This window comes from Pezoporus wallicus, unplaced genomic scaffold, assembly GCF_028554395.1.
Source record: "Pezoporus wallicus isolate ANWC-B61680 ecotype Strahan unplaced genomic scaffold, APGP_CSIRO_Pwel_v1 contig_13643, whole genome shotgun sequence".
NCBI lineage: Eukaryota > Metazoa > Chordata > Aves > Psittaciformes > Psittacidae > Pezoporus > Pezoporus wallicus.
The window spans coordinates 219,586-233,503 of NW_026638179.1; the positions used below are offsets into that span (position 1 = coordinate 219,586).

The window sequence follows — 13,918 nt, forward strand, 5'->3', positions numbered from 1 at the left end:
GGGTGCTGAGTGAGAGGTGGTATTTTTTCTCCCATTTCTGCTCATGAGGCAGCTCTGTTGGAAAACGCAGTCTCCTTTGTCATTTGCCCTCCTTCACCTGCAATCTTCATGTAAGCACTCCAACTCTCCCCACAGTGGGATCTATGCCTTTCCTGAAGCAGAAGATTCTCTGCACAATAGCACGTTCACTGTCTAAATTCTCCAGGGTACTGAACTCAAGCCACCCTCTGTCACCTCCTTTAGACATCTCACCTTGTGAAATAGTTTTCCAAGATGGAGGCAAAGAAAGAAACCAGCAGAGAAAGGACATGATGGTCTTACCACCAAAACTGCGCTAAGAAAATGGAGTTTGCTATTTTCTGCACAGATGGAGAGCTGTATCCAAGAGCATTACATCCCCTTATTTATGCCGTGGATTTCTTGCAAGACAGTATTAGAAGGCAACTTGACAACTCTGCTGAGAAACTTGGCAAACACCATGGCAGGCCAGGCTCTCTCTTTTACACAGCTGCATTTTCTGCAGCTCAAGTATTTTTCCCCTCTTGCTGTTTGCCCATCCAAAGATGAGTGCTGAATTTCCCTTAACATTACCCACAGGTTAATTTGTTATTAAGTTTAGGCTCAGTTTAACATCTTGGCATGCAATTTAAATAAAACCAAAACCAAATGTCCTTCATTTCTACTGAAACCACCCTTGGTTTGGCTCAGATGCCTTTGGTGTCACTGAAGGGTAAACAGGAGATTCAGTTTTGTCTTGTCATTTTTGGTAGTAACCTAAATATCCTCTGTGTAACTTTGAAACACACTGCCATGAAATAATTATTTGTTATGGAATGAGACTGGCCAGAATCTGAACACAATACATTAGCCCTGACTTCGCTGTCAAGTACTTGTTACTGTAGGAAAGGAAGATACAACAGACACATAAAGTGTAGGAATCCAAAAGGGTGCAGCCAAAACTTAAGCACAACTTCGTACTAAAGGAACAATGGTGGGATTTCCCACCTTCCATCCAGAGAGACTAAAGGAAGGAGTACTAGAAAATCCCATAGGTAGAGCCCTTGCCCCGGTATAAATTTGTTCCTGGTCTAATTCTACATTTTCCATAGTCCAACTGTGACACAGTGCAACCAGACTGATGTCAATGAAAAGGGAAAAAAGCTCATAAGTAGTATGAATAACTGCACATTACACTTAGCCTGGAAAGCAGTTCATGTGGATGCTGACCACTGAATTAACCCATTAACTGCACTAAGATGATGATGCGTATGACTCTTCAAGTCAGTTTTGTTTTCTTCTATGCAGGGGATATTTACAGCTTTAAGAAATTGTCAAAGTCACCTGCAGAAAGTAACCAGTCATCTTATTCTGCATATCTCTGCCTGGCTAGGAACTGTCACGCTCTTTGCTGCTTCAAAGTCGGCGTTCAAAGTGTGTTAGTTTTATGATTTCTTTCTGTTGATCAAAAAATACTGCTTAAGGGAATTTCCAAAATACTGAGGCTTACAATTTCATCCACAGTAGATTACTTCACATGCAAAGCTGAAACCATTACCGAAGTATTTAACTATTAAAACACTTGACATGGACATCTGAACTTCAGAGGAAATTTAGCAAGTTCAAAGATGTTGATGCTGTTTTTGTGGACCTATTCTACAGTGTAAACGAAAGCAGGATTTGTCTCTAGCTACCATCAATCATTCAAGAGAATGAAGCCTTTTTGTGCTCAAAATCAAAACATAGAATGGAAAACAGGGGAAGATCAAATAGAAAGATTTATGTATGTTGAAATGAATATTTGCATAAGACTCCTAAAAATTTAGTTATTTAGCAATCTGCAAGATTCATGAAATAACAAACATGCCGCACTCATAATTTCACTTGCAAGGCCTTAAAAAGAAGTATGTTACAGTGGCATAAGCAAAGAAAGAAATAGGAGGACAAGTTCTTACTTGTGCCCAAGTTCATGCGCAATTGTAAATGCCAGGTTGAGACCGTTGTCTTCAGCAAGAACACACTTTCTCTTGGCACTGCAGACACCTCCCAGGTAGGCAATTCCTGCAACACAAACACAGAGAATGTTCCCATCAGAATCAGTGAAACAGCTCATTCGCTCACACATTCAGCAGTAACTGTACCAAAACGATAAAAACTACAACCAATATAAAACATATTAGAGCAGTTTACACACAAAATCCTTCGAGTGTCTTTTCATCATCCTATTGAAAAATCAGTCTAGGATTTTGTCAGATAGGAAACAAGTGAAATACAAGAGGAAACAGATTTCGCTGTCTCAAAAATATATTTCACTGAATAAAATATTCATCTATTTATTCACACCACATACTACAGTGTTAGAAGATGGAGTGAAGTAGCATCAACAAGCATTTAAATGGAGGAATTCTGATTTTCAGAATGAAGTTGAGGAGAGGTAACAACAAAAAGCAGAGACTTTCTGAAGGATCTTACATTTCCCTTTATTTTCCTACTTGGAGAAAGCAAGAGTGGCAGAGCTGGAAAAGCTGGCAAACTCCTGGTGGTGAGTCACAGAGCCAATGGAGGTGGCAGGAGTCTCCTATGACTTAGTGGAATTTCGGATTTGATCCCTTGGACAACTGCACAATACTGTCTAGGCCTGTTTGTGTGGGCACCACAAATGGTTGTAGGCTGAAGTGAAAAAGGAATCCAGAAGTCATGGCATGAAACTTCAGCTATGGAAAAGCAATAGTCCTCATATGCCCTTCCTGCATCCAGACAACAAATTGCAGTTGTACTTGGAAATGTTGTGACAGCATCACAGGCCATGCACAGGACTATTTCCTGATGCAATTTTGTTTCATCTGCCACCTAGAAACCACAGTTAAGCCTTTGGGAGTCATGCACAAAGGTTAAAAGACAGAGATTGAGGATGGCTCTATTTGTATAAGCCCTCCATGGCTACTCGAGCACCTCTCCTACACTTCAAGGGTGCCTACAAAACGAGATTTCCAGACAGCACACAGTACCCTAACGTCGAGTTCATCCTTCTGATAACTTTCATAAAGTGAGGCCAAGTTGATGTTTGCTGTCACCTGCAGATAGGAGGGAGCAAAATTCCCATGACTGGGAGATGGGGTGTAGCAAAAGTCTAGAGTTCTGCCAAGATACTAAAAGAGGTTAAATATCAATTAAAATTTCAAATACATGACTTCAAATAGTGATTCTTCTGAAGTCTGTCTTCAGTGGTTCTAATCCCCAGTGAAACTCTCTGGCAATAACACTGCTCTGTGCCAAAAGCCTCATTTTTCAAAGGTGGGAAACGAATGATTGAGATTTCGTACAACCATCAGTGGCTGAAAAAGAAGTGACTGTGGCTCACACAGAGTCACCTTATATTTATCAGTTATTTTCAACGCTTAGTGTGGATCCTGTGTGGCCATTATAATATTTGCAGTGACCAATTTAAAAATGTAGACATCTAAAATTTGTTTATTATTACAATTATTAAAGACTCCTGTGGGGCCCAGGGAATCAGACAATAGAGGAACAGAAATGGCCTGGGCAGGGAAACTCAGAATCCTAAAGAGCAGAGAGCACAAAGCCTTGCAGTGCATGAAATGAGCTCCTGAAGAAGTCCAGCTCATGCACTGCTGAGTGCTTATTAATCAGAGTCATTCTGGAGCAGTCAGCCAGTTATAACAATGGTTAGAACAGTTTAAGCCTCAAAAAGCTCACCTCAAAAATGGGTTTGAAATATATATATATATTTTCTATTAAACTATTTCTTTAAGACTATAATTTTCTTTTGGACCAATAATTTTACCGTTACTTTTTTCATTAGAGCATAAACAGCAAATGTGCTCTTGATCTGCAAACATAATGCAGTTCTTTAGTAAAACTATCTGAACCATTAAGATAAATGCAACTTTTTGTAACCCAATACAATGATTCATATACTTTATATGCAGATACACCTTTAACTGGCAGTGACTGTAGTTCAGTGCCTGGGTAGCTGCATTAATATGATTTATTTTGTTGTGGGGATGAATGGAAACTGCTGTTTGCGTCTTAAAATTCCAGATTTTTATCTGAGCCTTTCAAGTCTGCAGAACTGGAATAGAATCGTCATGAATTCAGACACGTTTGGGAAAATCCTGGCATGCCGTGGGTCTACCAGGCTGGGAATAATGCAAGAGGAACTTCTCTCATTTGGTAATTTTGCTTCTGGCCCTGTCTGGGGGACAGGTGTGTGAACATGAAAAATAGGGAAGAAAGCTGAACTGGGCTTTTTGGATTGTTTGATTTTCAAACACCCCACGCTCCTTTGCTCAAGCAATTACACAGACAGGGGCTTTCTTTAGGGTAAAACAAGTCCTTATCTTTCCAGATACACTACTTGCTGCCAGCAATTCCCACAAATAGACTTTTAATATCAAAGAAGATGAAGCAGGAGCATCAACGGCAGAGGGACAAGAAAGCTATTTACTATTTTTACTATGACCAAGGATGAGGGTTTTTTCCTTTTTCTCTTGAGAAATCGTGTAATTACAGCCCATAACTTCTGTGCTTGAACACAGAGCTCTCTGCACTTCCACAGCAAACCTCAGCACACAGGCAACTGTGGAAACTCCCATTTATCCAAAAAGTTGTCATACATAAACAGTTCGCAGCTGCTGGCCTCAGCTAATGAGCCCTCCACAGCAATATCTCTAAGGGGAATGATTACATTCATCCTACCAGCTCAGTTAGGCATTAGGATATTACATACTTGCCATAATGATAGCCAAAGCTGGAAAAAGACAAATTCTGGTGCGTGGGTTTACATTTTATCCTATTCAAAACACCCAGGGCTTCCTTCTGATGGCTGTGGAATATTCACTCAGCAAGTGGTTTGTCCAGGTACTCCAGCTTTCAACTCTCTAATGTCTTGTTTTCATTGCACTCCTAATACTTTAATCTCTTCTTTTGCCAACCACCTCTGGATACAGAACTTTTACTTGATTAAAACTTGGCTAGCTTTCCTCTTCTCAATGTATTCGCTGTTGGGAAGGGAGCCAGACTTGAAGTCCTGAAGTCTGCTTGGCACAGATGGAGACTCACTGCATATCCACATGCACAGAGCAAACCTCCCATTCCCCACCATTACTAGTTTGGTGTTGAGCTGATGTTTTTCTCATCCTCCCACGATTTTCAATTTGTGCAGCTCACACATTGCCATCAATTACACTCTTGTAGCCTCTCTTAACATCCTACATAAGTGAAATCAGGAAACCCTAGAAGTGATTCATGCTCTGTCTTTCCGTTTGATGGCAATGATATGTTTGACAGAGATGCCCTGCCTGTATTTACACATCAAGTCAGTCACCAAGGGAATCTTTCAGTGCTTATGATCTGTAAAGAGGAAAAATACTTTTCCTTTCTAGAAAGCTTACATATAAAAGGTTCCAATTTTTTAAAGAAAAAATAACATTAAGAAAAATACCCACTAAACTGCCTCCAAGGTAGATAATAACACAATCCCTGTTCTACAGCTGAATAAACAGAGGTCCCAAGAAGTCAGCAGGATCCAGATAAAAAGAACACCATTCATGGAAGGGCCCTCTCCAGCATGTTTAGCATGGAGAGGCTGAGGTTGTTACCATCACCGTCCTACTGAGCCTCCAGTTCCAAGTTTGGTTTTCAGGGGTCATCCAGAAGAAGCTAACAGGGTGAGCTGTTCCTTCATTTTATGAGAAGGTGGTAATTCAAAGCCAGACATGCAATTTTAGTAGCACAGATTAATTTGGCTTAATGCTGGATAGTCATCTAGATGCCAATTTCTGTTAATCTTGCAGTAACATCATGGTTTCCATTCGAGTTTAATATTTGCATATGGAAACAGTTTTCCTTAGCAATAATTTTCGTTGTTGCCGTATTTATTGAAAACCACGCTGGAAACAATACATTCATTCTGAATCAACAAGTGCAGGAATTACAGTACGAGCATTCAGTGCACGAGACACAGCTACAGGCAGGTATGAAGATACGTTAACAACCAGGCCAAGTGTTGTACCCAGTGCAAGTCACAGTATTTTGAACTCATGTATTTGTATAGGAAGAGCTTCTGATGCCACAGACCCACTGATGGAACAGGATCCCAGGCACTGCAAGAAGTCAGCCACAGCCTGTGTCAAATAGGCCTCCCCATAAGTAAGCCTTTACCATTGAAGGGAATGTGAAATATGAAATAAGCTCAATCTCTATGTACCCAAGAATTCTACACTGACAACAGGGACAGTGTTTTTCCTCTGTCTGTACTTAATCAAAATGCAGAGAATATTAACCTCTCTCATTCTCTTCATGCCATGCAAGAGACAAAAATGAGTCCAGGGAAATAATCAGTCCACAATTCACTTGTCCTTGTTGAGTGGCAGCACATCCACTCCCTGCTGAGGGCTTAAATCCCCTGCAGGGTGGGAGGTGGTTGAAACCGTATCAAGGAAACAAAGCAGCAGAGGACTGGTCCAAATACAACTCTCTGTGCAGGACTGGGTAGGCACTAGCTCACAGGGGAAAAGCTGAAGTCAAAGTCCTCAAAAGGAGTTTATAGAATTTAAGCTGGAATACCATCCAGGCAGGTGTGCTGCTCCCCTAATTTTACCTGGTGGAAAAAAGGAGCGGAAGTACTGATTACTTTAAGCATTGCTAAACCCATGCCATTTCTGCAGGCAGAAGATGATCTGTATTCCTTGGAATCCCAAGAAACCTCTAGCTAAGGGAACCTGAGGTTCAACTCCTCCAACTTTACAGCACATATTTGTTTTCACTGAGAAACTAGCAAGTGCTACACCAACTTTACAGCCAAGCAAGCTAGGAACATTCAAATAACTGGTGAGATCACACAAGCAGCCACCTGACTTCCTGTACCCAGCCAACTTGTTGCAAAAGCACCCGTCATCACCATCCCCTTCTGACTTTGGGGAATTTACCTTATCCCAGATTTCAACATAACCTCTACAAAACTCTGTTCCTTGCCTCCAAACAGCAGGGCCTGCAGAGATGCAGCATGCTTTCCCAGAACTCGGTGAGCTCTGTGGCTGGACTCCTCCCCTGCGGGACTGACTGCTGTCCCGTAGTGCCCCATAAAATCTCTTCCTCCTTGTAAGTCCACAAGCACTGCCACTTCCAGTATACACAACTGCTGTCAGAATCCCAAAAGCCCAGCAAGAAAAATAAATAGCTGAAACACAAAGAGTGCTTTCTGAGCCTCTTGATTTTCATTACACATATCCCCAAAGCCTAACAAATAAAAATCTCTCCCTGGTATTCACAATACTGTGATGTTTCTAGAGCTGATAATGTAACACTCCTCAGAACACAAGGTCCCAGTATCACAAAGGAAGGAACCACACAATACCTTTCATAGGGGATACTTTTGTGACTGCTGGGAATACTTTAAGATACTTGGTACTGAAAACTTGCTGTGGTGCCCAAGAGTCCAGCAACTGGCCCTGGATAACATTTCACAAGAGCAAGGCTCTCACTGTGAGAGCCAGATTCAACCATGTGCCTCACTCTGTGTGCAATGACTGTGATTCATGGCAGATAACACCCAGATCTTGGCCATGGCACCACCGAAGCTCAGTAGAAATCAGCTGACTCTTGCAGCCCACACTGCATTCTGTGCAGGAATGTGTTGCCCCCATTTTCAGACAGATTAGCTGACACCTACCCAGGGTTTGTCCATGCAAGCTGCCTTACTTTGTGTACCTTTCTGATTTTGTGAGGCTAGACCTCTTCATGTCTGCAAACCTGTAAAGAACACAAGATTCCGCAAATCATTAGACCTTAAGGGAGCACTTTTGCTATCTTCTTTTTCTCTTTGTTTAATTACCCTGCAGGACAGCAATTAATAGAACATGTGGAATCCCCTCCCCAGCACAGCCAACTCTCAGCTTTAGCTTTCATTCATTCTGTGGGGCTTTTATGTTCCCTGGGAACCCTCCTGTGGTTTTCTAAGTTTAATGGATGAATCATTTATCTGCTCCTTTACTAACTTGCCCACACACAGACATTCCCCACAATGTCAAGAGCCTTATTCTAATGCTACTTGCATTGGATTCACACTGCGTTAATTCTCTCATTTAAGCAGAGCCTTTCCCAGTGTACAGGCGGCTGCCCAGACAGTTGAAAAGCCTAAGAGATCAAGACCTCTCATGTCTCAACGGATAATTGTCACCCAAGCTAGTAAAAGGTCGCTTCAGATACCAAATGCATTGACTTGAAGAGAGCAGACAGATTTTCTAACACCTTTTTGACCTAGAAGAGGCTTTAACCAAGGCATATAAAGACACATCAGACAGGCTGTTAGCACTGTGTTGTGCCAGCAAAGACCAGACAACCTTCAGAAACCCTCAGAGGTTTGACATGGGCATCTTTGAAAATGACATTCCAATTTCATTCACCAAGGATCTGTGATCACGAGCATGAGCATTCACCACACTGACCATACCTGAGGAGGGGCACAGCGTTCACAGTAATGAAAGCAAGCTGGAAACAAGCATACTGGATAGCCTCATCAAGGAGATATCCATCTGGAGTGACACGGGTATCATTGATCTTGCCTTGGAGCAAGGGAATGCATTAAAAGACCACCTGAAGTACTTTCTGGCCCTGATTTTCTAAGCTTTTATGATAAAGCACTGGGATCTAAGACCTCAGCAAAGAAGAAGATAAAAAGAAATACCCTGTTTATTTGACATCTGCTCTTTGTTCAGCATGACATCCTTTATGCCATTAACATGGCTCCTCCCTTTCAGCAAACCACTGCTTCCCTAGATGACAGCACATTAATAAATCCTCTCCATCTAATGTGACATGAGGAGTGGCTTAATTAACTGGAGCAGAGGAAGCAGGGTATCAGCTACATGTTTACTTTACTTTGATATGCTAACAGCCACATTCCAAAGAGCTTCTCCTGCACACTCCCCAGCGACAGGAGCTCCGGCTGCTGCTGAATGCAGATCTCAAACAGGCAAAAAACCAGCTCCTTTCTGCATTCCTACTTCTCTAGCTAAAGATGAAGTTGGGATATTTAGTCCAAATCAAACCACCATTCCCAAATGTAGATTCCCAAACTCTGGCAGCTAATACACCATCTGTTTAAAGACATCATTCCACAGTGCTCATGCACACACATGGAAATACATAGGCTTAATTACTCAAAGTAAGATATATTGGAACAGCTGGACTCCAATTAAGAGGAAAAACAGGGGAAGAAGTAGGTGGATATGAGAGGAGGACTCCAGTTGGGCAGGGACTGATGGACTGGATGAGTCAATACATAGTGCTGGGAAGCATACAGAAGTCTGGCATAATTCAAATTTAGTGAACAAAGGAGAAAGGTGGGAAGGTAATAGGGAATGAGAAGAGATTTGGACAGAAACGTAGCAAATGGAGATAATATGAGTTATCCAGAAGCCTTCAAAAACCAGGACTTTGATCTCATAAGCAGCAGGGAGTCACTTCTGTGGGATGCAGGGGTCAAGGAGGGCAAGAGATAAGATCAGAAGGGAAGATGAGCTCTCTGGGAACTTCTGTGTGTACATATTGCTGGAGAGAAATGGATCTACAGCCCTGGGTCATATGTCTCTGGCACCATGGGTTCACTTGAGGAAAGGTAAGAACTGTGCATGGAAGAATTCAGGCAGGGAGACCTATGCCTTAGTGTGGGAAAAATGGCACTTAGTCTAAGGAAAGAACAGCTGTTGGAAGTGGCATAGGAACAAGCAATGGATCAGTGGGAAGAAAGAGAGGCATAGGGGAAAAGGTTGCTCAAGAGTATCTTACACCAAAAAAGGAATCAGATCCAGCACCAGTCAGGAGAGATCTGATGCTTTTGAAAGAATACGGGAACATGTGACTGTGAACTCAAAGAAAACACCACCAGCAACTGTGAAACCAAACTGTAAATCAGGATTTGGATTCCGGCCCTTGAAAGTCACCTCTGCCTGGGGCTCAAAGGCATTTGGATTTGAATGCCTTCTCTTGGCTTCACTTTGTTAAGTGGATGTAAACTGCAGAGCAGAGATTAACCTGCTGATCCTTCCTACAAACTGCTGTAGAACGAAGCAGGATCTTCCCTTCTCACCTGCATGCAAACATCGGAATGACAATATGCAAAAGGCAACCTACCAAGGTGACAAGACAACTCAGCACTGTATCAGGCCTTGCGGAGCTGTGTGAATAACTGTCTGCCACTTCAGTGGCTGAAGCAGACACCGGTTAGAAATGAATCCACATTTCTCATCTGCTGCATGGTCTGACAAGAGGACAGAGCTCCACCTACTTCCCTCCTTAAACAACCTTCATGAACCTCACCCTTCACTTTCTGCTATTAAAAATCACAATTGTTTCAACATTTCAGTATTTTCATTTTGACCTGTCATGTTCTCAGGGTAAGTTTCCATCTGCAGTTATAATCTTCCAACAAATGGAAAAACCACCCTGGCATGGCCTGCAATAGCTGCAGGTTTGCAAACTAGGGTTCTAAAACCACCTCTGAGGCTATTTTCATCTTGCTTTTTCAAATCAGTTCTGTGAATTCCAGTTCTGAGTTTGTCAGCTTGTCCCTGCGACTCGTCTGAGCCATCTGCTTCAGAGGGCCTGAGTTCAGAGAGAATGAAGAAAAAGATAAAATCAGAGCTTTTAATGAGCCTGCTAAACAATGAGGAACATGGAATTCAGCAGCAGGGATCCCAGAGCCTTCAAATTCCTCAGTATCTCCCTTCCAGAATGAAGAGACAAGGTCAGACTTGGCAATAAATCAGAAACAATATTTGGAGTCTCTGCAGCAAACAGCATCTGCTTTAAGAGCTAACAGTCAGGGTCCAGCATTTGGTTCCAGTTTTTCTTTCTCTTAACTGCAAGCACTAAGAAACTCACGAACCTATTCAAATAAATGAAAAGATTCTTTTAAGAGTTTCAAGGGCTTTCCTGAGCCGTGCCTATCTCAGCCTGCTGTGGTGTTGGTTGGGAGGTGGATTCACGAGCAAGGATCAGTCCTGCAAGCCTTAAACAGCATTCAGCAATGTATGATGAACAATGTTTCAGTGTCTGGAGAGCTTCAGAGCAGGCTGCTGAAGCGGACAGCTCTGGAGATGGCTGAGCACCTGTGCTGCTGATGAATGGCATTCTTCCACGGCTCTCCACTACATTCTTTCCATGTTCTTAAAGAATGACTAAGCAATTGTTACTCTCAAAACCTGAATGAATCTATACTTTTGAACCATGTTAATATTGAAAGTGTATTTTTAGGCGCTGTATGCGTGTCAAGCTGTTCTCCTGGCAACACAAGAGCAGCTCAGGCGACCAGCAGTGCAGGCCAGCAGAACGGCATGATTCACAAGAATCAAACTCTGACCAGATGCTTCTCCAGATTGCTTCTGTGATACTTCTCAATTACAGCTCCTACATCCTGACTTACAGGGCTGTCTAAGCTCCTGGCTTCACTTTGTCAAGCTGCCAGTCCACATGTGCACTGATAAACTTATTTAGTGATTCTTGGTGTAGTCCTCCTGCTTTAATTCTTTGCAGAGTGCTGATTTAACCTCACAGCCTTCTTGACTTGACAAAACCAATGAGCCTGGGGTTTGTGCCTGAGAACATTAATAAGGTTGAGCTGCTGTTAAAGTCTGTGCTTGGGTTGAAAAGCTTGTACCATGTAAGAGAATGAAGCCAGTCTCCAGTACCTAAGCACTGGATAATACCTCTGCTGCGAGGGTTAGGGGGTGAAAATGATCCTTCCTTGTTGGTGGCCAGGAAGAGGAGACAGACTGCCATGGCTCCGCTTCTCTCCACACACAGTCCCACAGTCAGCACATTTGTTCTGGCAAAGCATGACAGTATGGTGGAAGAGGAGGTGACAACACAAAAATAAACCCTAAACTCACTGCAAGATTAATGGCTTGATCCCCTACACATCTGCGCTTCCACTCGGAGCTTCTGGTTGTCATGGGTTAAGCCCAGCTGGCAACTAAGTACCATGCAAATGGTGCCACACATCAAAGGGTGGACAGACATAAGCACGCACACTGAATGCATACATTCACCAAATCAGGTTAAAATGGCTATCAACCTACAGGGCCCTCTTCTGGGTTCCCAAACAGAGCTCAGCATTCCAACTTCCAGCCCACAGGAAGGGAAGGACCCACACGGTGCTTTATGCAGACATAAACATATCACAGCATCAGCCTGACACAAGTAATGGCTAATTTCAGAGGTAATAGAGCTGGAGATATTTCAGTATGTCCTGAATCTACTTTCTCAAGTGCCTCTTTCTCTAGATTACTCTAAAATAAAATGTCACCTTTAAAGTAACACAAGCTGGAGAGAACTTTTCCCTATGAAAAAGACCAGCACGAGCTTTTCTCACACTCAATAAAAAGAAATCTCTCAAGTTCAGACTCGAGCTCCTGTGAAAGAAAACACAGATTTGGATGAATACCGCTCAGCCCCTTGCAGTGATTGACAGCAGACAGAAGAGTCCGTGGTGCCTCACAGACACAAGTCAAGGCACAGTCCCAGTCCTGAGGCCTTTATCATCCGAATTCAGAAATTAAAGCATGAGAGGCTCACAGTGGGGGCTGCACCTGCAGGCAGCACTAAACAAACTTACTGTCACAGTGTCCTGCAGAAACCAGTGGGACATTTTCATGCACACACGTTCACGTTATTTCTCCAGGCCTTTATGCTAAAGTATCAGGACCAGCAAGGGGAGAACTGCCTCTTCCAGCCTCATGTGCCTCTAAGAACACCTCTGGGAAGTACAGAAGCTCATATATACTTGTACATTTCCAGTTCTGAATCGAATCTGTGTGTCCCTCATTGAGGTTTTCTCAGCTGCCAAACCCCACTCAGTGAGCGGCTCATGGAGAGGCTTTGCAAGGGGAGCAGCTGTACTTCCCAGCTATGCAGATGGGGTATTTTGGTTCAAGCCTGCTGTGGTGCTCAGTGGCAGTGGCCTCCTGTCAGCTGCCACATAATGAGCTGTGTTTCCCAACAAAGCCACTTGATTAATGAGAACATAAACAGCCTCATGGCATTCCTGGAAATGAAGTTGAATATGTATCACATCCGATCTAATTGCACCAGCTATCATAATCACCATGGCCTTGATCAAAATCTCACTGAAATCAACAGGAGTATTATTACCACTGGCTTTGGAGAAGGCACATTCAACCATTTCCTATCTTCTTTTACTTAGTTCCTAGCCCCAGAAGGATGGTATTCCTCTTTTTCACTTCAGTGTAAAGCCAAAAAGCTTTACTTACCTCAGTGTTAGTCACACTCACAGACAGTGGTGCATGCGTGGGTCCTCTGCATGTGTAAACACACCAGTTCACTGAACGAACATAGACACTACAGTTTTCCCATGTTTGAAAATGCAAGAAGCAACACAGACAAAGATAAAATTAGGAAAGAAAGGGATTGTTCCAAGATACTCAGTCAAAAGTTACCACTTTTAAATCTGGCATTCAGGCAAGGAAATCCCAAGGATCCGACCATCACAGCAAACACACCTCTGCGCTGCAGCACAAACTGCAGCAGTCAAGAGCTGGGACCTATCACAGAAAGGACCAAACAGGAGAGAGGTGTAGTGAGGGGATTTCATCCATATCTGGACCCAGATAAGACCAAAGTGGAGATAGTACTTTCTCTCTAACCAACAGAGACAGCTAGAAAAGCAGACAAACTGGAGCACAGATGATAGTTAACATGAGATTATGAGTTTCTTAAACAGCTATAAAATATAAAATCCAAATAAAACTAACTTCAATCTTTTTCTTTTATTTTAAGAACAAAAAGTCTCATTAGACAGATGGACTCATTTCAAAGCATCACATCAACTCTTCAACAAATAAAAACAGCCACCCAGAGTTTCCTAACCTACAGGCCAGTT

General features: G+C 42.6%; 1 protein-coding gene across 2 annotated transcripts in view; it reads right to left on the bottom strand.

Moving 5' to 3' along the window:
* The window catches only part of ADAMTS17 (ADAM metallopeptidase with thrombospondin type 1 motif 17), a 167,701-nt gene that overhangs the window by 100,918 nt on the left and 52,865 nt on the right, over window positions 1-13,918 (bottom strand). For both annotated transcript variants that reach the window (XM_057409745.1, XM_057409744.1), the window contains exon 8: window positions 1,953-2,058. In XM_057409745.1, coding sequence (XP_057265728.1) covers window positions 1,953-2,058 — 106 coding nt within the window. The remainder of the gene's footprint in view (window positions 1-1,952; window positions 2,059-13,918) is intronic.